The sequence below is a fragment of the Lissotriton vulgaris genome, chromosome 8, assembly GCF_964263255.1.
Source record: "Lissotriton vulgaris chromosome 8, aLisVul1.2, whole genome shotgun sequence".
Taxonomy (NCBI): Eukaryota; Metazoa; Chordata; class Amphibia; order Caudata; family Salamandridae; genus Lissotriton; species Lissotriton vulgaris.
In genome coordinates, this window is record NC_141696.1 from 1218314962 (window position 1) to 1218340043 (window position 25082).

Sequence of the window (25082 nt, forward strand, 5' to 3'; positions counted from 1 at the left end):
CCTTCTTGTCCGAGCCGCTAACAATCCTGGAACTCACGGTGCACCCTCTCTGCGGCTTCGGACTCGGGAGGCGGCGCTGCGCCCGACGGTGTGATCCCCGTCGCTCTTCGCTCAGCAGAAGGGAAGAAACATCCCAGTTTGTTCCCGGCGTACCCGGATGGCGTCCAGTTCTTTGTCTCCGTGGAAGGCTGCCCCCGACGGAGTGGAGCAGTGGCCGTAAACGGCGGATCGGAGCAGTTTGGCGGTGAATTGTAGCAGCGACGAGCCATCCGCTACACTGTTGCATCCGCTTCCTCAACACGCGGCACTGGGATCGCGGCAAGTAGCGATACATTGTATCCGTTCCTGGCCTCATTGTTAGCCTTCGCCTTCCGACGACTTCCCCGGGGGCCATCTTGAGCCGGGCGCTCCTGAGCTTGCTGTTGCGGGCACGGCCGGATCCTGACGACATTACTATCTTCTGCCTTATGCTACAGCCGGGAAATTGCCATTATGGAGAATGCAGCTCTTGCCCCTGAGATCCGGGCGTGCAAGTTGAGACCCCGTAGGTATTCCGGGCAGCTGGGAAGTGGTGCTGGCAGGGGGGCCCAAGTACTGACTCACGATCGGGAGCCCCACGGTCCTGATACTAAGCCGTCCCTTTCTCCTGACCTGCCCCTGAGCCTAAGGGTCATTCACGACGCCCTGACCGCCTTGCGGGCAGATGTCCGGTCCACAGCTCGGGACCTGGGAGGTCGACTGGACGCCGGTGGGCTCGCCCTGCCCCCCGTTGATCGAGCTTGCGTCCGCCTGCGGGGCGCTTCGCCACATCCTGTGCTCGGTCGTGGTGAACCGACTGGGCGGCTATGCACGGGGGTGCTGGTGGACCTGGACCTAGTGGCCGCCTCGACTTTGCCGGAGTTACGTGTGGGCAGTGTGGAAGCTCCTGTATTACCGCGCCGACTGGAGAAATGCAGCTGGGGGCCATGTCCTGGACTTTCCGTGGGGGCCGCTGGCGGCTCTGACTATTGTGGTGAACCCATGTCGCCACCGTCTAGCTGGATTGTCGTGAGTGACTCGCTGCGCTGCGCTGCTTCTCACTATACAGTTTGGGACTCCACGGCACTGGACTGGTCGGACGCTGGGGACAGGCACCTTCGATCGCTGCCGTGTGGACTAGCTGCCTTTGGTGAACTGCTGTCTTGCTATGGACCGTCTGCCACGACTGTGGACCACACTACGACGTCCGAAATGGACTTTGGTGATCGTTCCTTTACTCTGCTGTGGTCCCTTTGTTTTTTCCCACCTTCTACGAGATCTGTTGTGCAGCTGGATTGTGCCGTTGCACCGCACCGTAGGGGCCAAGGGTGAGGCTGCACCCTCTTGGGTCAGGACTGTCTCTCTTCTGCTGCTGGGACGCTGATGGACTGCCGGGGATTTAAATATTGGTATTGTACTGGTCTTGGGGTCGGGGTAAGGGCGGCCTGGGAATCGTATGTTCATCGAACTGGAAATGCTTAATTGGCCCTCCTCCGGTCTTATGTGAAAGGTCTTTCTTTTTCTTTTTCCTTTTCCCTTTTCTTTCTTCCTCTTAATTTCTCTTCTCTCACTACATTTCGGGTTTTTTGGGGAGATGAAACACTCTGCTAGGGGGGGGGTAGGCCGTAGCCTCTGCATGTGTGTAGGGTGGGGGGGTACATTTTAGTTGGTGTTAATTTCTATGGTGCCTTTGTTTTTGTATCATTATTTCTTCTTTCCTAGGCCCGGGTTAGGTCGACTGGGGGATGGGTGGTGGCGCGGTGTTGATTGGGATGGTGCGTCCTCTCCTGGGGTATGCATACTGAGTTGCCATCCTCTGGCTGGAACTTGCATGTTGCGAGCCGCACTGATTACAACGGGGGTCTGTTGTCGAGTCCCACCTACATGGACCTAGTTTTCTTTTTCTTGCTGGTATTAGTGCGGAGTAGTACGACCTGATCTTAATTGTTGCGATGAAAACCTTGAAATTAACCTTCACTGATCCTGAGACATGGTAATATGGTACTTACAGTGTAACCCAATTATTGCTTGCCTATAACCAGATATTACGATGTCGCCGTACAGTTGCATCGATGCTCAACAGTTGCCGTGGCCGGCCGGAAGGTTGTAGGCCCGTATTTGTTCTGATTTGATGCACAATAAAGGTTTTAAAAAAAAAAAAAAAAAAAAAAAAAAGAATGGAACAATTCAGGAAATATTAATACACAGTTTCACAAATAAGCAATGCTATGCCCTCTTTGCACTTTTAATAATAGGAAGTTGGACATTTTGGGGCTGATTCCCAAAGGCATGTTACATTACATAAAAGAGTATTCCTAAAGTACTACTTCAGAGAGTCATAAATTTTAGCGCTACGAGGCCTCCGGGTTGTTTGCGCTCTATAAAACCCGATTAATAATAATAATAATAATAATAAATGCGTTTGTGAATCTGCCCAGATATATTTTGTAAATCAAATGATTTTGCTAAAATACCATATCTGATGTACGTCACAGAGACCAGGCAAATGGCCAAAGTGATGAACTGATCATTTTGGGCCCAAATGTGAATTCCCGTGGAGAACAGTAAAATGGCTTTCAATTTTAAGATATTTTCACAACACAAAAACCCTTTGCGACAACCCTAGGGTCCAAACCCATGAGAGGTGTTATATGACGCAGGAACTCCTTTAATAAAAGAATCCTTAGTGTAGAAAGTCTAGAGTGTTAAATGTACAAGAGACATAACACCCAAAAAATCTATGACGTCCATTGGTAATTGAGGACCTTTCAGTGTTGCTTTGAGACATCTATTCCGTTATATAAAATGGATGATAGGAGAAAATGATGTGTTCTTTTTCCTGCTTTTTGTGTACTTTTCCTTATATTGTTTACTTCACGCATGGTTGAACATTTACAACAACTGAAGTATTTTGCCATAAGAGACAAAAAGATTAAGTTCCATCTCAAATAGTTAAGGAAGTAAATAATTTAAAGTAAAATCTTACATCATTCGTGTTCACATGCCATGCCATATCTCCATAAGAAACCAACTGCCCATTCACGTAACACCGGATTTCACTATTCCGCCAACGATTGTAGATGTGCACAATGCTGATCATGTACCACTGGTAGGAAGAAAAAAGAAGACAAAAAAAAATTCAGTTCATTGGTAATATAGTGCATAATTTTGAAGCATGCATATTTTTGCTTTATTCACAATAACGCTGTATTAAGCTATGAAAAATATTCTGGTTTTTGCTATCTGTGAGATGTTAATTTATGTCGTCAGTATATGTTGGCCTCACATTACACATGTTTATTTGTGCATAGACACTGCTATGCATAATTACACAGTTTGGCTCGTATGTTTCTCTTTCTTGGTGTATGCCTTTTTTTAATCCCTTCGTTGAGGGGGTTAATCCCCTGCTGTGCTGGGGGGAGGGGGGAACGCACAGCGGTCCCATGCTCATGAGAGCTACAGTGCTCCTGTCCTCATGACGAGCTCAGCTCGTCACAGGTGTATTGCCTCCCGTGGAACGCTCAGCACAGCGGGGGAATTCTCCCCGCACCTGAGCGTTCCACAGGCCATGACGAGCTGAGCTCGTCATGAGCACCGGAGCGCCGTGGCTCATGACGAGCTCAGCTCGTCATGAGCATCCAAGAGGTTAATGGGGTTTTATATAGTGCGAACTTGACCCGAATAGGGTATCAGAGTGCTTTACAAAGCACTAGTTGCATTACATGAGGACACATTCTTGTTAGGCACGGGGAGATTAAGTGATTTGCCCAGAATCACAGGATGTTCAGTGTCATTGCCGAGAATCAAACCCACCACCCTATCTATTAGGCCAACTCTTCTGACATGTTGTGTATCTTTTAGACCATAAATATTGCATATGGGCTAATCAATGCTCATTCTTTCTATAATAAGTAAATGGCACAATTTATGCATATGGATATTGTCCACCGGGTTTAAACAACCCCCTTTAGTACAATGTACATATACATGGTTTGGATATTCATATGCAATATATGAATTGGATAAGAATTGCTTACATCCCATCAGAAACACCTTTTCTTGATTAAGCTAAGCTATGCAAATTGTTCACATTATAACTTGTTTGCGAACTCTTCTTGCCAAACAAGTTATAACTTCCACCTTACTCTTATTTACTAGATCAACTGCACTGCATCAGGATGGCTGGAAAGCAGCCTACAGCACTTAATAAGGAAAAAAATATATATTCTTGGCATACTTTATTTTGCTATCTCAATGAATGCTGTTTGCTACACCTTTATGAGAGTTTCAGGACACCCATTTGTGGGTACTGTTAGCTAAATGTATGCTTTATTTGGCACAACACATGTTCTCTCATCCATAGTAAAACAAAACAAAATTTAAAACACTATTCACCAGATGCATAGACACAATGATTCATTTAAGTTGGTGATCTGTTTCAAGGAGAAATATGAAGGCAAGAGACGCGATGGGGTCAAAGGTAAGCCTTTTGTAAAATCAGTATGCTCCCTATGATGCTAATTTGCATACATGACTCACCCCAGAGTGTGAAAGGATGCACAAATGTAATGCTCAATGACTAATATTTGAGGAGTGAAAAAATACCCATGACATGAAATAGCAAAAGACATTTATTTCATACAGTGCTTGTGAACCACTTTGAAAAATGCAAATGCGTTTTAGTCTAGAAATAGCAGCAGAGCAATTTTAGTCTCTGAAAAATGGCTGCAAAATTATCCTTACATTTTTCTCTTAAAAACACTTATGGGCAACTGTAATGCATTTTATAGGATAAAACAATAATGCTTCTCAGCAGGAATTGGTTTGTGACCATGGCAACCTGCACTTGCTGTACATCTATGGGAAGTATAAAGGGGGAACGATGGGGGAATAAGTACTTCTTTTTGCCCATTCTCTATGATGCTACTCGTAAAAATATAAGGAGGCATGATTAAATTACCACCAATGATGCACCTGGGTGGTGCTGGGTGATAAGTAATCTGAGAATTTTAATACATACACATATTTGCCTTTAAAGCACCTACAAAGCAACATCATGACGTGATGAGTAAAATGTTCTTATTTAACCAATTTCTTCTCCTATGAAATATTTTCAAAGAAGTATTGGGCACCAGCGAATTAATCTTCTGTTTAATTTTAATAAAACTACATCTATGCCAGAAAGTAGAAATTAGAATGGAACATTCAATGTAAATTAAACAGGTAGCGGTCAATGAATGTGGTAAGATCAACTCTTTATATTGGTAATTTAAAAATGTGTAGGCCTCGCCTAGGCAGCGCTTGCGCTGTCTCTTAGATACATGCTGATCTCAGGAAAGGTGTATAAAACTCTGCCCACTTTTCGCCCATCTTTTTATTTGGCTACTGTCCCTGTCCTTTGTAAATAATGACTTTTCATTGGTAAATAGGCTTAGTAGTCCCTCCTTAGTACCGCCTTGTCTCTTCATATAACCTCCCACGATGACATCCCCTATCACATGTGTTGTTACTCCCTAGGTCTTAATTACAGTCTCAAAGAACTATTTTCTTAAAAGGCTTCAGGCAGGACACACACTTGGTCCAAAGCTAGGCTGTCAGTGGTTACTTCACTCACAAGAACATCTTACATATGTATGAGACCGTCTATAAATTTCCCTTCACCAGCTCCACACAGAGTAGAACCTAATCCGGAATTATATATAATAATTCTTTTGTCACATTTCAAAGCTACTTATTTTATAAATGGACATAGCTATTTGAATGTACTTGTGGTACTGTCTTGCATGCAATTAGGGTGACCAACTGGAATGGGTGCAAATTCAGGACGGTGAGTGTAAAAATTCAGGACAAAGGGTCAAAATTCAGGACAAAAATTCAGGACAGGAGGTCAAAATTCAGGACAAAACTTCGGGACAAAAGGTGAGCTTTACAGACACCTTAGAGGAGGTTGCGCAATAGAATATAATTAAGCCCATCCACACCCAAACATATTCAATCATTTGCAAACCTATCCATCATGTATCATTCCATCCATCATTTCACTCATCCATCCCTCGATTTACCCTTTCACTCATCCATCCATTATCCATCCATCCACCCTTTCACCCTATCCATCGGTACACTCATCCATCCACTCTTCCATCCAGCCATCCATTCACTCATCCATGCAGCCTTTTAACCTTTCACTCATCCATCCACCCAGTCACTCATCCTTCTACCCATTCACTGTTTCAGTCATCAATTCATCCTCCCTCTCTCTCCCCATCGACCCTTTCACTTTGCCATCCTTCCTTCCACCCATCCATCTATTCATCCACTCATGAATCCATCCATTGACCCTATCAGTCATCCATCCACCCTTTCACTCCTTCACTCATCTATCTATCCTTTTGTCCATCTAGCCCCCCTTTTAATCACTCATCCATTCTTACATCCACCCGTTTACTCATCCATCCATCCATTCACCCTTTCACTAATCCAGGCGTCCACCCATCCCATCACTTACTCACTTACCCACCTTTTTATATTAATTATGAGCTGTGCCTTTGTCTGCAGAGTTGCAGACAGAAGAAGCCATCAAGAATTTCACTCTTTCTGTTGTTCCTAAAGCAATGGGTGGGGAAGGGCTCACTATGCCCCATGTACATAGGCAATCTGAGTCATGACCCATGAATGATGCACAGTACCAGGCCATGAGGTGACTGTGACCCGGTGTTGTTTCCAGGGCTTTAAGTGGGATGAAAAAACAGAGGGGGATCTCCAAAGGGGGTGTTCGATGTAATTAAAGGCGTAGCTTAAAACACGTCAGCTAAAAATCTGTGCTTAGTATAGTGTGCTGCCTGACTGGGATTTAGCCTCTTCTATCATTGTATGCAGCTATATAACAACAAGTAACCTAATACCTGCAACAAGCCAGAACTATTGGCTTTGTTAATGGTTGTTAGTTGCATAAAATAACAAAGTAGCAATCATGGCTTCCTTGAATATAATATTGAAAATACATCAGTTCCAAAATTACGCGACTGTGAAAGAACTCTAGCCCCTTCTATTTAACTTCCTTCACCAGCTCCTTTTCTTGCGCTGGATTCTCATGTAGCGAAATTGGTGTTTTTGCAAATTTCTTTTGTCTGACAGAAGGCCCTGCCCTAGACAGAGGCTGGGGGAGACCCACCACATGCGTTACCAACCTAGACTGGACCATTGTCATTCTGCCATTCTGTCATTCTGTCATTCTGCATGTGGCAATCAGCCATGAAAAAAGAACGACAAGGGGTGGGGCTACTCTTGTGCTCAGAGGAGGAGTGCAAGCAGGCCTCATCAGGGAGTCGAGGCTTCATACAGGGAACAGTGCTGTTCCCTGCAATGCCCAAAATTATGGCCAAAAGGAGCCCATAAAAGGGATCCTCAAGGATAACGGATGTGAGGTCCAAATTGCGGACGGACCGTGTAATTTAGGGACGGTTGGTCACCCTACATCATACATAATCACATAAAAATACACCCTCACATACACACACAGTGTATTACGCACACAGGCTACATCACATGCACAGTGTAGGAACTCACATAAATTCAATGACATCGCAAGTTTCTAAAACAACACAAACATGCATACTCTCACCGTCGCAAACCATAAATTAAAATCATATATGCTTAAAACGTGAAAATGGGCAAATGTAGGGATCCGTAAAACCTTTGTTATTGACTCCTATGTTTGCTGAGTCAGCATTTAACAGTGGTAGAAGAGCAGGCAGCCCACACAGTCTAAAAAATATATATAAGACACCTTCCTCGCTCTGTGGTGTACACTTCGGCAAAAGTCCCTAATAAAATGCAGGCAAAAGACTTTGGAAAATGGAGCGCATTTGCAGCATCGGGAAAGGACTATGGCGAATAAGGAAAAGCTGACCTCAGATTCTAAGTTTCTTAAATTTACTTGAGAACACTCATCCACAAGCTCAACTACCTCAGTAGTGTTAGACCAGAGCCAGTTCTATCAAAGCTGTGTTTTGAGTAAATGTTTTTCAGGCTGCACAGCTTTTTATGAACGTAGAGGAATCCTGTTCCTTGTGCGAGAGATGAGACACTAGCATCATGCAGACGCTCAGGAACACTTAAATCAGTTTGGGGGAAGTGACCCTGGCGTACGCATTTGTCGCACTGTTCACAAATATAATGTATGTTATACTAATTTGGATTTTTCTTCATTTATATATTTCTGAACACTTCTAGATTTTTTCAGCTTACCTACTGGTGTGACATAGTAGAAGTGTTTTCTGATAAATATCAGACGTCTTACATTAATACCTTTGGATGCCTTCATTTATCAATAGGTTCAGAAGAAAACCAGAATGCTGTGAGCACCTATTACATTACACAAGGTCACATTAGTTTGTAGTCACTGGAGATTAAGGGATTTGCCAGAATAACATGATGTTTAAATATGAATTTACTTTTTATTTCATTGTGTGTGGGTTACTTTTTCCCTTCGTCACTAGATATGAAATGATAAAGTCCTTACATAATACTTTGGTTTTCTCAGCCACCTCGTTGACTCCGTCACCGCACTCAATGACCCCAGCCCCCATAGCACAATTTGTATACTTTACATTTCAAGTATGTAAATGAAAACCGCCTGGAATTGCGTCTAATAAAAAAAGGCCAAACTTCCAGGCCGTTTTCATTTACACTTCTTTGCTATGGTTCGTGCACCCCCTGGGAATGCAGTCACGGACCCCCAGGGGGCGCGCCTCACTGCATGAAGAACTCTGGCAGGAAGAGGCCCAGCAAATGCTGTATCTGTACGGAGGGGCCCATTATCATTCTGTGTTTATTAAGTAGTTAGGCAAACAGAATGATAATGGCCGATAGCAATATGTGCCCAGTGAGGAGGGGCTGTTGCAGGTCTTCCACTTAACAGTGCGAGCTGGGCCCCTGCAGTGAGAGTTAGAGAACTCTCAGGCTGCTTGCAGAAGGGCTTGCTTGCAGCAACGGCCAGAATTACGGACAAAAGGCGTCCGTGAAAGATTTCCTGACGGACAACGGACAAGAGGCCCAAATAACGGGCAGTCCGTGAAATTTACGGACGGTTGGTCACCCTACGTGCAATGTGTTATGGGTAGGGTGGATTTACCATACCTTCTGCAGTGTGCAGTACCATATGTGGCCAAAAGAGGTTCCATGGGACCACTTTTGGCCACAGATGGTAATGCACCCTGCAACAAAGCTAGGTAAAAAACATTTCCATTAATAATGCCAATAGCTCCAACTTTGCAGGACCTCTTTTGGCCACATAAGGTACTGCACCCTGCGACATGCCTAGGTAAAAAAAAAACATTGGCATTTATAGTGCCAATAACTCCATCTCAAACAAATGCAATACAGATTACATTAGCAATGCAATAAGTCTCACCTTTGTTAAAGTTAGACCTGTTAGTGTTGAAAATGACAATGTTTTCTACTTTAGTATACCAATGGCAAGAGTGTTAAGCAAATAATATCTCCAATGCAAGTACAAAAAAAGTAAACTTTCCTCCCATCTTTTTAATTGGCTCCTGTCCCTGTCCTTTGTAAGTGGTGACTTTTCATTGGTCAATAGGCTTAGTAGTTCCTCCTTAGTATTGCCTTGTCTCTTCTTGTAACCTCCCATGAGAACACCCCTTGTTACGTGTGTTGCTGCTCCCTAAGTTTTAATTACAGCCTCATAGCATTTTCTTAAAGGGCTTCAAGCAGGACACAGGCCTAGTCTCACTAAGGATGGCAGTGGTTACTTTACTTACTAGCACATCTCACATTTATATGAGCCCTTCTATAAATTGCCCTTCATCAGCTCCACACAGAGTACAACCTATTCTGGAATTAATATAATAATTATTTTGTCACATTTCAAAGCTATTAATTGCATATATGGACATAGTTATTTGTATGTACCCGTAGTACTGTCTTGCGTGGAATGAATTATGGGTAGGGTGGAGTTACCATATCTCCTGCAGGGTGCAGTACCATATGTGACCAGAAGAGGTCCCCTGGCGCTCTTTTGGCCAGATATGGTACTGCACCCTGCAACATGGCTAAGTAAAAAAAAAAACATTGGCATTTTAATGCCAATAACTCCAACAAATGCGTGACTGATTGCATTTCCAATGCAATAGGTCTCGCATTTGTTAAAGTTAGAGCTGTTGGTGTTGAAAATGACAATGTTTTTTACTATAGCTTTGGCAATAATGCTATGCAAATATAATAACTCAACTGCAAATCAAAAAAACGAAAGCTAAAAACAATGTTCTTTTCGACGCCAACAGGTCTAACTTCAACAAACGCGAGAACGATTGTATTGCAAATGCTTGTTAATTCTGCTGTAGACTCCGCGTTACATGTTCAGCAACAGCAACCCTTAGTGGACACCAGTGTAGAAACAGAAATAATTCGGATGTTTTAAGTGTTAACTGAGAATTGTGCAGTTATGTGCTGCAATTCTAGAAAGGTAGGTATCCACAAAACAATTAATGATTCGAATTCCATCAACTTCTGCATGTTCCAGGGATTGTGAAAACTGAATGAGCCTCAATTATTGGAAGAGTACATATACACAACCATTTGAAAATATAGGATGTAATTTCAATTACACATATTAGTACTTCCTGTGCATCCGTCTTACAACCAAGTTAGTAGTTGTGGTGTCCTCCAAACCCCACAGCAATTAATGCCTTACATTTACCAAAGAAACATCAGTTGTCCCACTACTTGAACAAATTAAAACTAATATGTCTATTTAAATTCAAAGTAGGGTGTGCCTAACATGGAATATCACCTCATTCCCCAATGTTTTTACACTTATAGTCTGTGTATTTAAGCTAAAATTTTAAACAAATAGACCTAAAACATTCCCCTTTATTCATTTAGAATATTTGATGCCTAATGTACAAACGGTTTCTGCATTCCTAAACCATCTGATTCAGTAAATCAGAGGGTTTGCGAATGCTTGAACCTTTTTTGTCATGCACTAAGCACATCAAAGTATTCAGAAAAGGTTTTCGGAATTGTTAAACGCATTTAGGAAACCTAAGAATTCAGTATTTGGAAGGGACATGTTCTAAGAGTGCCCCTTCCAAATACTGATTGCTTATGGTATTTATTAATAATGTTTTGCAACAAAATGTGGTCGCAACTAAGCATGGGCGAATTTTGCGAATCTGGCATTCGCGAATGTGCGTATTTGCGAACTCGCAATCCGCAAAATCCGCGAATTCTCGCGAATTTGTGGATTTATTTGTTTTTATAGTGTTCGCAAGGGTTTCTGCCAGTTCGCAAGGATTTTGTACCAGTTCGCAATTGCGAACTTACTTGTCGGCAGGCAACGGTCGCGACTATGTTGTTTCTACGTCTGGTTCATCATCACAGGTTCACAGCACCCTCTGTTTCAACACTGCCACCCTCTGTTTCACCCATGCCACCCTCTGGTACATCAATGCCACCCTCTGGTTCATCATCATCACTGTAGATTATGGGGGGAAAAATCAAGCACACCTGCCCTGCTTCAACTGACATGAATTCATTTGGGGTTGATTTATTAATGTGTCACTGTTTTAAAATTCCAGTCTGGCACCTGCTTCCTTATCTGTAATTTGCTTTCTGTTGCAGTGCAATTTTTTTTCCAGGACCTTTGTGGCCTACTTGTAGCTATTCTATGATCCGGCTGTGAGGGTCAGAGCAGGGTCATACAATTGTTGCAACTAGCAACTGAACTCTGGAGGGGCCCCAGTCAGGAAGCACTACAGGGAATGGTTACTAATGATGAATTTGAACTTTTGCACCTGCTGAGTACTTTCAGTTTAGCAAAACTCGTTTTTCTGCAGAACAGCAAATGTAATGCCCCAAACAAACTTACTTGTGAAAGTTGATTTCTAATCCAAAAGTGATCCAAAGAAAGTAAAAAGGCCTCAAATCCAAAAAAGGGCAGGCAAATGTCAACCTGAGGAGTTATTCTGATAAAAATCATTATTTTCAGAAGGTCTATGCTGCTTGCTAGTGGATTTCTTGTGCAGAATTGCAAATTTTGTAATTTCGTGAGTGCGAGATTGTTGCTGCCCGCCGCACCTACATGTTCGCAATTGCGAACTTATGCCGCACGCCGCAAAAATGTATCACCAAGAAAAAAAAATCCGCTGCCTGCGAATTTGCGGATTTTCGGTAAATTCGCGAGCGTTCGCGGATCGCAAATTTACCGAAAATCCGCAAAATCCGCGAGCGGAACGGATTTTCCACCCATGCTTAGTCGCAACACATTAATATTTTACCACCACCTCTAAGGAGGTTGTAACCCATCTGCTTTCAGGATGGGAGTCCTTGGAGCTTGTGAAAAGGGACAAACATATGTTTTAGGAGCAGGTGGTGACCCATAGTTTTCATTTTCTTTAAAATCGTCCCGTTTGCCTTTTAGGTAACATGGAGGCATTATAAAAAGAGATTGCTTTATTTAAAAGCACAAAAAGTATACTATGTGTCTAGCTCATTCTACTCCAGATCATGGAGGATCCAAAAAGTATGTAAAGTGAATCTATCCTGTAATTAGGACATCACATTGTGCTCAACCCTTATTCCAGGGAGTACTTTGGATAATTTCTCATGTCGGGTCTTAGATTAAACATACCTCAAAATACCTAGTATCCCTTTTATTGGCAATGTTCCTGGTATGATTAAAAAACATATAGGGGTGACTATAGAGGCAATGGTCCTCACCTCCGAGACACAGACCAAGTAGGTGAATAGGAGACTTGTTACTCTTGACAAATGTGTGACTACAGGGGCATGTTCTGCATTCCTCCTATGTAGCCTAGTGGCTTTACATCTGAGGAACCCCAAAAGAGAGGAACCTGATCAAAAACAAAAGGCACCATTGTCTTTGAAGCATACTAGATAGAAAGTGGCAACTTCTACCAGATGGGGGTGGTGGGGTGGGGCGGAGCGAGAGCGTAGTGGGGAGGAACGGAAAAAACCCGGCCTCCCAGTACTCCCCTAGTCAATCATGAAGCTGTTGTCACCAGCATTACAGCAATGTTGTGATTGGCTCGAGCACCCTAGTTCGGTTCTCAGACAGAGACTGGGAGCTTGTGCATGTTCTCCACCCAGGCTGTACAATACAGTCGGGTGGAGAACATGGTAGGTGCGCATGACTGTTTGGGCGGCCGAAGACGGCTGGCCAAACCGTCATGCGCTTGGAGACTTCCCACCAATCCTCCCATTTCCTCTGGCCAGACCAGCCCTGTTCCATGTGAAACAAACCAACTGAGCCACTGCAGTATGGAAAATTAAAATGAAAATAATATTGCGTTATTATCATTTAATTTTTCTTTTTAGAACTGCTCGGAGAGCAGTAGTGCAATGCTCCTCCACCTTAGCGGAGGAGCCCCCGCTGCTGGGAGATATAGGTTGCATATTGTGTGTTGTCCTGACAAAGTTAGTTAGGATTGACTGAAAGAGGTGTTGGCCTAATAGCTAGGGCGGTTGAACTCAAATCTGGGGAACCGGGTTTGAGTCTTGCCAATGACGCTGAACATCCTGTGATTCTGGGCAAATCACTTAATCTCCCCGTGCCTAACAAAATGAATGTGTCCTCATGTAACGCAACTCGTGCTATGTAAAGCGCTCTGATACCCGATACCTTCGGGTCAAGTTCACGCTATATAAAACTCTGTGTCCACTATTACCGAATCAATTTTAGTAGGTGAGGCCCTCGGTATCTATGGCTTCTGTGGCAGTTGAGATCTGCTAATTAGACCTTGGCCACAAGTGCTCTTCAAAAAATGAAAACTGTTTATATTCTAAATTGTTCTGGTTAACCAATTGTCTTTATGCAGTGAGCCAGCAAGGTTGCAGAGCGTGCAAATATGGGTTACAGTAGGAAACATTTTCCCATGTGCACCTTAAAAGATCTGTAGCGAGGTGTACAGCTTCGTCTTAATTTATAATATTTAGTAGGAGTTTAATTGTCTTCATATTTGTTGATCGCAGAGTGCTATCAAAATCAACGAATACATAATTGTTCAAATCTAATCTGCAAGTGTGAACGTTACGGTTTGATTTTAACAACCTATAATACGTTAACAGTTCGGAAATCAGAGCTATAGCCTCCCTAAACTCTTCTGAGAAAAGAGAAAAAGTACTGTTCCTGTCACTTCACACCTTGTTCACACTTCTGACAATCATTTGTGACTTCAAAAGAGAGCCACCAAATAGTGAGGATGGGGGAAGGCGATGATTCCCTCAGGCTTTCTGGTCAAATCTGCCCCTGAACAGCTCTTGCATCACTAGTCTCATGTCAGGTTACTGTGCATGCACTGACCGCTACAGCCGCTCTCAACAGGAAGCTTAGGCAAAGTTGTGGCTTAGGGGCGTAGATTTACTTTAATGTGTAGTAGGCTGAACTGAAAGAGCCTAGGGTAGACTTCGGTGACCGGTGAAGCTCAGCAGAGGAAAGCATAGAAGTTGGTATCTTGAATTTTGCTGTGCAATGGATTGGGGGGTTGCTGTTTGCCAAAAAACCTATGGCTGAAATAGAAACTAGATCACATTGGCATGAAATCTGGGAAATGGGTAGCTATTTTAGCCCAATTTGCAGAGAGATCATCAACAATAGCTAACTGCTCTTACCTTTTAAAATGCCTTGCTTAATCTATTCTAAAGAGAGAACTGCCTGGATTAGACATAAATAAGATGATTTACCTGCTCAAAGCATTGTGAAAATTCTGGCCTGGCAGGGGATAGTAGTGAGAGAAATCACCAGATCAATCTTGAAAGTAGCTCTAGGTCCTGAGCTGAGTCAATGACTAGTACAATTATTCTCTTGCTGAACTCTAGAGACACAGGGGTCCTAACAGTGAAGCCTGCTTGCCCCTATGGAACCCCCATGTGTCTGAAGGCACTGCTGCTGCAAAGAATCCCAGAGGGTCAATTGGAACTAGATATTTTTCTGTGGCCTGCACTGAATGAGCCCTGACTAGCTGAGACTTTTGGTCAAGGCCCTTTGGGTTGTGAACATTACCTGCAGTGGCATGTAGTACTACTACACGTGAGCAGAACTTGGAAGATTCTTTCTTATTTTTAAATAGATCTTTTCTTAAAGAGTTGTTCACTTGAAGCTTCTATGTACCTTATTGCTTCTTTTCAGTGATAAAATTGAACGCATTGCTGCTCCCTGTGGCAGCTTTGGTAAATTAACTCTGATTCTGCTGCATAAAGCAGAATTTACCAATAAATAATTCTAGGTAATTTAATATAACTTTTCAACCCTGCATCAGATGTATTTAATATAGTACCTATTAAATTCTTATAATTTTACGTAACTGCCTAAGGCCCTCTTATCTTCTTGTTCCATACCTGATTTTTTAGTTCGTTGTTTCACATATACCACATCTATTCTACAAAGAAAACCATTTTAGCTTCTGTCAGGCTACCATGAGTGAGCCAGGTATGCCAGATTAAATCCCTCGCTGTGATTTTACTTGTACACTGTGATATCAAAGCTACATTCCAAGTCGCAAAATAGGCCACCAAAGATCTTCAAATAAATTAACAAGATAATTGAAAATATTCAGGAGCAAGCTGAAGCAGATATAGTCTGAATGATGCCATAAATGTATTATGTTACAAGGTGTGATGCTGTAAAGTATGTAGGACATATTTGTTCTGCGTCAGACTATACATAGGGCCTCTTTATGCCAACCACATGTCTATGCTTTAGAAATGTAAACAGAACTTACATTTTCTTTAGTATCGGTTTACAAAAGTGTTAACAACAACATTTAAAGGTAAAATCCTCCACGGTTTCTAACAACTAGTAAGTCCATTTAACGTACCTTTCTTGGCTGGAAATCATACTTCACGCAATGCTGAAATCCTTTGCCTTTTGATTTCAATGACGTAACTATCAAGCAGTTGCCAACAAAATGGGCAGAATACCCAACACCTTTGCTTGTCCGAAAACTGAAAAAAAAACCATTCTGTTTAGAGTAAATAAACACATTTTCAAATGAATGCACTCACCCAAAAACAAGCCCAAACTAGTAGCAGCAAGACCACTATGCGTCTATGGACACACTGTATTATACCCGCATCTCATACATATTAATTGTCAGTCATGGCTGGTGTCGGGGGTAAGTGGCAGGGGGAGGTGGCTGGGACAAAACAAATAAATAAAAAACGCTTACGGAACCCCGTTGTATTGTGCCTCTCATGGATCCACTGCAGGCACAGGCTACCAGCCTGCCCGGCGACCAATCCCGACGCTGCTTTCACAGCATGAAAGCAGCATCAGGATTGGCCCGAGCGCCCTAGATTTGTACTCCCAGGGAGACGGCGAACCTGTGCCTGCTCTCTCCAACACAGCAATCCAGCTGGGGTGGAGAGAGCTTCAGTGCGCCTGACGGTTTGGCCGGTCTCAGACAGCCGGCCAAACAGTCATGCGCACTGAAGGTAGTGCCACAACTCTCCCCAGTGCCTGTCATCCCGTAGCACCACCCCAAGAATACAAGATAGCAGAAAAATAATGAATGTGGTTTATTATCATTTTATTTTTCAAGTGTTGCTGCTGCTGGAAGGGGGGTGACGCTCCTCCGCCATAGCGAAGGAGCCGCCCCTGTTTTTATTCTACAAAAGATACTCCTCCCAACGTTTGGAAACCGGATATTCCTAAAACTATTACCAAGGTCTTGCAGTACTTTCTGGTTCAAGTAAAAGACCATAAATTGTTCCTCTATTACAATTCGTAAATACCTACAGATATTTGCAAAGCGCTCTGATGCCTGTCTGGCAAGTTCCGTGCTGTTGTAATGATGATAACGAATAAACAACTAAATAAGTCCTAGATCACTGTATAAAGATAGAGACTGGATTACATTAATTGTACAGGGTGGTGCTAATATGTTTCCGTAGATCAAATGCAGAGGTTTGCACAGGACTGAGAAAGTTGCATGACATAAATGAATGTATATTATTTTTCAGAAAGGAATTTTTGTTGTCACACAACAACTTTTTTTTTAAACTACACTTATATGGAAACATTCCCACAACAAAAAGCCAAGAAAAGCTCATCATATCATAAAGGTTTAATTTAGCAATATATACAAGCGTAAACCTGCGCCCAAAAAAATTTCAATCGCAGGCTCAGCTATTTAAACTTGGGCTAAGATTTAAAAGAGATGCAAGATTAAGTCAGTGAAGACCATGTTGGAGTATAGGGAGAGAAGAAGTAACAAATAATCGTATATCTCAAATTCCCTATCTCTTAGGAAACCAGGCCCTTGTGCCACCACTCCAATCGTTCCCTGGGAGAAACCAACCTGACAGAAAGATCCAAGGACCAAGAAAGAAACAGTCATCTCCCACATCTACACACTGCACATTTGACAGCAGTGTCTTGGCTGCTTCCTTCGCAGTAAAGGGATATTTCTTCACTCCACACTCCAGCTTGAGCTTCAGATGACGTCTGAATGTTGCCACCACTCTCAGGTTTTTCTGCTTTTTATTAACATCCAAGAGGGCTATCTTTCATTTTAAAGTAGCAGGACTGAGGACTGGGAAAAGCAAAAGATGGCGGTCCCTCATAGCACTTTTTAATCGCCTTAAGAGGCGTTTTGCGTTTCAGATCTGAACTTAATGCTACCATCGCCATCCTACCTTTCTCTCAGGTTCAAGGAGATCCCATAGACTGATACAGCACAAATATGGAGGTGATGAAATTCAGCACATTTCCCACAAGATCGGGCCGGAGCTCCTCGATCTCTAAATTCAAAATTCACAGTCAACAGCCCCAGAAATCTTCTGAGAGTAATCCAGAACTTGAACTCAAGTTTTGCTTTCCCAATATTTCCCGCCCCACAACGCCTGAAATCTACATGGTTTCCCACAGTTGTCTTATTTTGGCATTGCTACATAAGTCCCACCCTCATCTCAACTAACAAAACTGCCTGCTCTACTCCTTTCGATATCTCTTGGAAAGACTCTAGTCTTCCCAGTCAACTTTTCAGCTTGTGCAAACCACCCGTCTTGGTCTCCACTGCACTCTACAGCATCTTCATTGAGTCCATCAATTCCTTCTGCCCTATCATCACAGACCCTTCAACTCTGCAGGTTATCTTCCTCCTGCAAGGGGCCTTTCAGCTGAGACGAGGGCCTAGGTTTAAAGGAACCTCCTTTTCACCATTTGGAGGCTTTCCCCCAACCCACCCCATAGCAACTCCCCTAGTCAAGAATGGCAGTGCCTATCTGGCAATAATTGCTACTGGGTGTGGGCTTTACAGGTCACCTGCCAGTTCAACATGGGACTTGCACAAAAGTGGTTCTTGAGCAAAAGATTGCGGCAATCCAGAGTCCTAGCACCTGTGCAGGACAGACCACAACCCCACGCCTGATCTCCTTCAAGCATGAAGTCTTGAACACTCCTCATAGGCTGCAGGGGATCTCCCAGCTATTCTCTCCACCAAGTCATGCCAGTCAGAGCCGGTGGTGTATCGAAAGCTCTGGTTGTACTGCAGGAGGTCCGTTGGTGTTCTGCGCCCTCCATGTGTCCGCAGCTACTCTTCATTCTGTTGCCACCGAAGCTCCCAGCAGAGTGACGGAAAGCCTGGACTGCCACTGTCAGAGCACAGGACTCAAAATAGTTGCAACTCGATGGGGGGACAAAGAATACACTGCAGTAATATTCACTCTGGCAGGAGAAAAATACCTTATCACACTTCACGAGGAGAGTCTGTCCCCAGACAAAGTCTACATCATGAAAGCCCCTGTTCCTAGGACACCGGGGCAGGCGGAGTTCTGGATTTATGGGCGTGGCTCAATTGAAGAGCAGCCACCTTGGATCTCAGCTGGCTCCTCCCTCCCAACATTACAACTTTTAAACATGCAGTTCATGGACAAATCAAACTACTTTTTTTGTGAATAGTTTGCAACAGGAATCACATTTTGACAATTAAGAAAATTATGAAGAGCGACTTTTTGACAACTTAGACATTACAAAACAACAGTTCAACAACAAAACCTATTGAGAAAAAAAAAAGATTGTGCGCATAACTTGCTGGTACCAAGTATCATTTTTACGTTAAGCACCTTTCGCAATCTTTCATAGATGTCAGTTTTAGTGCTCTTTATGTAATCTAGCACTGTGAACTATTACTTTCTAACATCCCTTCATGGGCTGGAAAAGAAAAAAAAAGACAACATTGGTTGCAATTATATCAATATTATGGGCCCTACTAACAAGAAAAATCGGAAATGTGTTTATCCTGCCTGTTTTAGGCTACACAATTTCATCAGAGTTGTGGATTAAATATTTTTAAGAAGACTGGTATACAATTTTCGCCATCACAGAAAATGTTTATTTTGATGAAATATCACTTTTGCTAATCCTGCTGAAACACTTCAAGTAAGCCATTTCATTGGCTTCAGCTCATTAATCACTATAAACTAGATAATACAGCTAGAGGTATTCATGAAATACACCCCCAGCTGAAAGGATTCTGGTTTGATGGCCAATTAACTAAAACAATAAAAATAAGAAGCTTTATTTCGAGTTAAAAGAATCATTTTTTCTCCTCCCTTTAAAGAAACACTTTAGCATCTGCATATATATGGCTTTTGGTGGCTTTCATTTGAGCCCATAGAGTAATGGATGGATGGCAGCCTTTTCTCTTCTATAAATACACCAAAAGATTATGCAGTCACAACTCCTAAACTGGTTGAGCAGAAATCATTTCTGAGCGCCTGTTTCGAATTATCGGCAATGTTGGCAGTTGTCCACCATGTAAACATACAGAAATATTACTTCTGTCAAGAACAAGATTAAATTAATGTTCAGGTTCCATGCAAGAAGGTACACCTGTTACAAACAGTATGCATAGTTAGTTACACATAGGGGTACTCCTGAAAATCTAAAGAGTCACAGATAATTTGGAAATTTGCTCCATCTGATTGAAAACCCCGAACGGAACAGCTGACCAACTTTGCCTCCTTTACTTTTGTGAATCAGGCCCTAAGAACTTAAAATATAGTGAGTAAATATCTACATGCACTCACTAGTCAATACGCCATCCAGGGTTGTTGCCAACAGAGTGTACACAAGCTAGTTCATAATAAAAAAAATTGCAATTATGAGAAATACCATTGATTAATAACTTAAATTAGAGAAGTTGGGGAGCACATGTACCGGAGTGTATTTAAGCTACAAATGTTATAACTGGCCAACTACAGTGCATGGAGTTAAGAAATCAACGAAAGGATGAAGACATTCGCTTAGAGACATTAAAACATGACCAAAAGGGCCCCAAGAAAGATGGAGCTAGGTCGAGTAGCCATGGGGAAGGACTCCATTAGAAGTTGAATGCTTCCAAATCGTTTTAATGAAGGTCGCAGAATGATCCACTTAAACCATCGTTAACTGAATGAATAGCTACAGGCTGCCTCATATTAGGCCTTTTTTTGTCATAGTGAAGGGTTTCACAGGCATGCAGCAATGTCCAACAAAAAATGAAAAATTGGAAACGCAATAAGTGTGCCCCCGGCAAACTGTCCGACATCCCCTGCAATGTCCACAGCGCACACGTGCTTTTATGCACTTGCATTCCGTGGAAGATGTCAGCGATCCAGGCGTGTGCGCAGTCATAGGTCTGCATTTTCTCCGGAGATAAAATGGCGGCGAACGCACAAGGTGCAGAAATACTCCAAGTTATGTTTTTTCAGACTATGTGTTCTCAATCGTAGAGCAAACGTGATCAACTTACCAATACAGATATGGCTTGTCCTTGTCCACATTTATATTATTTAAGGGGTCCATCCGAAACCAGGTGTTGAGCGTGAAACCGTTTTGGTAAGGCCACTTGGCAATTGGAGGCAATGCAATAGCCTAAAGAAAGAAAGATAATTCCATTGAATCCTCAAAGAAAAGAACAGGCGTATGAAATCACAATGTCTGCGCAGGACTATAAAAGGAAGATCGCATGGACACGGTTTTTGCCAAGTACATCATCACAAAGTAAAATGTAGGCTTCACTTGATGTTTTTAATACACATGCACCTGACATTGTTGCAATTAAATGAACAAGCAAACTATTATGTTGCTATGCTATGTTATGGGGTATTTATAGCATAAACTGCAACAACAGTAATGTGATGGATGAAATGCTTGAATTTATTTCAGACACTGGCAATTGCTCCAACCACATTACAGTCCTTTGTTTTTTGCCTGCCTCTCCATTCTAGACAAAGGGTTGCCTTATGCAAATTGTGTACCAACCTTGCTCCTCATGGGAACAGTCTATTGTGAACTGCCAGGCAAGGCCCCCTCCAGAATAGACCACAGCAACCCGACAGGTTTCAACCTCATCAGTGAGGTAAGGCTTAAGTCCTATGGCACAGTAAGCTGTTGTGGACTGCTTGTGTTCTGGTTCAGGGAGGACCTGCCCTGGCACCTTGGCAAGGAATGTTCCCATTGGAGCAGGGTCCAGACTAATTTCCATATGGCTGGGTCCAAACTGAGGTGGCATGCTGGGTGAAAAATGATGGATTTGGATGCGGCCCAAGCGATCACCAGTGTCTGAAGAGATGTGATATTTCTTCCATAAAACACATGAGTGGGTGAGCCCCAAGGAAATATTGTGGTAATTGACTTGACAACTCCATGAGGACACAGAAGGGCAAAGTAGTCAAAAAAAGGCCGGCTGTAGTGACATGTTTAGGGAAGATCTCTCTGGAAAAAATAAGTTCTCTGATTTAATCCATGGCATGGGAAATTAGGCAAGACTGAAATCATCTAATAATTCCTTGGCTAAACTTGCTCACTTTTCAAGATGATTATTATAATATATTTTTTGAGTTATTATGGTCAATATTCTTCACTGTTGTTTCCTTTGATAGTGAAGCTTGGGTCTTCTATCTAATACTCCCTCAATTTTCTTTCCAATTTGCGAGTTTCTAAATTAGGTTTGAATTGAACTGCACTGAATTTAAACTTGTAAAGCGCGAACTAAGCCCCAGGGAGTCAAGGCACTGGATGCAAAACATCAGGAGACGGTGAGAAAAAGAGCATGCTCAAACTGAGGAATCACGAAAAAGCCAGATCTTTAAGGCCTGCAAAATAGTGGAAGAGAGACCCGACTAGAAATTTCTACTGGAAGGGAGTTTCACAGTTTGGGCGCCGCAGTGGAGAAGGCTCTGCCACTTATTTATTTATTTATTTATTTATTTATTTATTTAATTTGTATAGCGCGTTATAACCACTGCTGAATTTTGCCACCCCATTTAACCTTCTTAAACCTGGGAACAGTTAGTAGGTTTTTGTCCGAGTACCGAAGGGATCTGGTGGGAGCATAATGATGGACAATTGACTTGATGCCCTCGGAGCCAGAGTCATAGAAGGCTTCATGAGTCAGGCATAGGATCCTCAAAATGGTCCTACGGTCCATCGGGAGCCAGTGCAGAAGCTTGATCGAGGCCGTAACTGAATGATGCCTAAGGATATTCAATACCAGCCTGGCAGCGGCATTATGCACCATAAGACCTTTATTAATGCCCAGATAAAGGGCACTGAAATAGTCCAATCTGGACGTTACTAAGGCCATGACGGCCTGCTTGCGTGCATCGAAAGAAAGGTAGTGGGAGATCTTTCGGAGAATCCTGATGATGCTGAAACAGGTGGAGACAGTCCTTTTTACCTGAAGATACAGAGAGAGGGCATTGTCCACAATCACCCCTAGGTTCTTCCCATGAGAAACTGGACAGGGGCAGACACCAAGCATGGCCAGCCACCAGTCACTGGACCAGATTTCCCGATTACTCCTAAAAATCAAGACTTCGGTCTTCTCTCCATTCAGTTTAAAAAAACATTCCACCATCCAAAGGGAAAACTGCCTCCATGCAGCTCCTAAAATTGAGGGCAGAATCTATTACAGTATGCTTTATGGAGACTATTATTTGGGTGTCGTCCGCATAGGACAACACCTCCAGCCCAAAAGATCTCACCACTTTTGCGAGCGGGCCGCACAGATATTAAAGAGTGTAGGGCTCAAAGAGGAGCGCTGAGGGACACCACACTGCAAAGATTTAGGGGCTGAAAAGAACTGGCCCAGCTTTATCCTCTGCTGACGTTCACTAAGAAAGGAGGCAAGGAGACTCAGAGCAGTAACCCCGACACCTATCTCTCTAAGGCGAGCCACCAGTCTGTGAGGAGATAGAGTGTCAAAGGCAGCGGTGAGATCCAAAAGCACAAGAAGAGTGGTATGGCCAGCATCGACCTGAGTCCGGATGTTGTTAAAGACTGCCGTCAGGGCTGTCTCCATACCATGGTTTCTCCTGAAACCATGTTGAGAGCCATCCAGGAGATGGTGGTCTTTTAAATATGTAATGAGATGGAGATTTGGATAGGGCTCCAAAATCTTGGCAGGAACGGGAAGCAAGGAGATCGGTCGGAAATTTTTCAGTTCGCCGGGATCTAAAGAGGGTTTCTTCAATAGTGGTTTCACAACCGCTATCTTCCACAGAATGCGGGATAGACTCCCTCAAAAATGGTGGTGTTCATAACTTCCGTAAAAGGGGGGGATCACGATCTCCCGGCAGGTTTTTGACACCTTAAGAGGGCAGGGATCTAAAGGGGATCCTGAGTTGACTTGGTCCAGGAGCCTATCCGTCACCTCCAATAACATGAGGGGGGGGGGGGGGGTAAGGAGCATGGGAGTCTCCCCCAAGGGCAGGACCTCACCGGACGGAATAGAAGTTTGCATTCCAGACCTAATACTGGAGTTCGCTGTTTCTAACAGGGCACAAATATCGGAAATTTTGGCTTGAAAAAAATCAGAAATTTTACCACAGAGTTCCTGCAAAACCTCTGAGGGATCAGATACCTTCGGGGAGATGAGAGAATTAATGATCTTAAAGAGATCCCTAGAAGATTTAAGGGAGGCGGTGACCCTGGAAAAGTATAATCTCTTTTCCTCCATAATTGCCGCGTTATAATCTTTCAAACATTGCTTATATCGTTTCCTCTCAGGGGGGTTCTAAGTGAGCAAGCCACAACCTCTCCTGTTTACGGCAGCCCCGTCTGAGTTTTCTGAAACTCTCTGTGAACCAGGGAGCCGAAGGCTTATTCTTGCTGAATACTGCTTCTTGACCGGAGCAAGGGAATCCTTTGCTAATGTCAATATTTGAGATAGCTCCACGGCAGCAGAATTGGCATCAAGCTGCTTGGCAGACTCCAGCTTGTTAAGGAAATGCGAAAGTGCATCCTTGTTTATAAGGTTAAAGTTCCTTATTTCCTCCAGTTTCCTGTCGCTAGAGGTAGACGATACTGACGCCTGAAAGTATAAGTCAAACGGGACAGCAAAGTGGTCAGACCAGGCTAGGGGGATTGGCTGCCCCACCTTTAGCCTGGGATCATTAGATAAAACCCAGTCGTGTGTATGCCCCGCAATGTGAGTGGAACTCCTGACCAGCTGCACAAAACCACAGCAGCCCAGAGTTTCCAGGAGGCCTTGAGTATCCCTACAGGAGGTATTCTCTAAATGGCAATTAAAATCGCCCTGGATCATTATGTTGAATCTCTCCAGATAAGGTTCTACCAGTTTTCTAAAGTCCTGACTGAAGGATGTCCTAGGGCCCAGTTGCCTATAGCATAAAATGTCAGAAAAGCTTTCCGTGGGGTGAAGGTTGATGGAAAAATAGTAAGCATGACAGAGATCAGAGAGAGTAGTCAGCGCCTGTGTGCGGCAAATAAGGGCATCTCTATACAAGATTCCCAACCTTCTCCCCACCAACCTACTCTATCCAGTCTAGACAGGGTGTAGCCAGAAGGGATAGCGTCTACCAGATCCGGGCCTGACGCATCAGTCGCCCAGGTTTCTGTGACAAAAACCCAAGCTGGCTTTCTAGCTGAGACAAAGTCTCTAAAAGTGATTTTAATTTTAAAAATAGATCTAGTATTTAAAAGAAAGCCATGTGCAACCATCTGATTAAAGGGGGGCCTAATGGCAATAATATCGGTGCAGTTCTTACTTTCCTGCTTCCAGCTAATATTGCAGCCTGTG

At 43.2% G+C, this 25082-nt stretch overlaps 1 protein-coding gene across 7 annotated transcripts in view; it reads right to left on the minus strand.

Moving 5' to 3' along the window:
- The window catches only part of NBEA (neurobeachin), a 1820918-nt gene that overhangs the window by 1389828 nt on the left and 406008 nt on the right, over window positions 1–25082 (minus strand). For all 7 annotated transcript variants that reach the window (XM_086935110.1, XM_086935108.1, XM_086935109.1 and 4 more), the window contains exons 5-7: window positions 20790–20911; window positions 15873–15999; window positions 3005–3124 (exon numbers count right to left, since the gene is read on the minus strand). In XM_086935110.1, the coding sequence (XP_086791236.1) occupies window positions 3005–3124; window positions 15873–15999; window positions 20790–20911 (369 nt within the window). The remainder of the gene's footprint in view (window positions 1–3004; window positions 3125–15872; window positions 16000–20789; window positions 20912–25082) is intronic.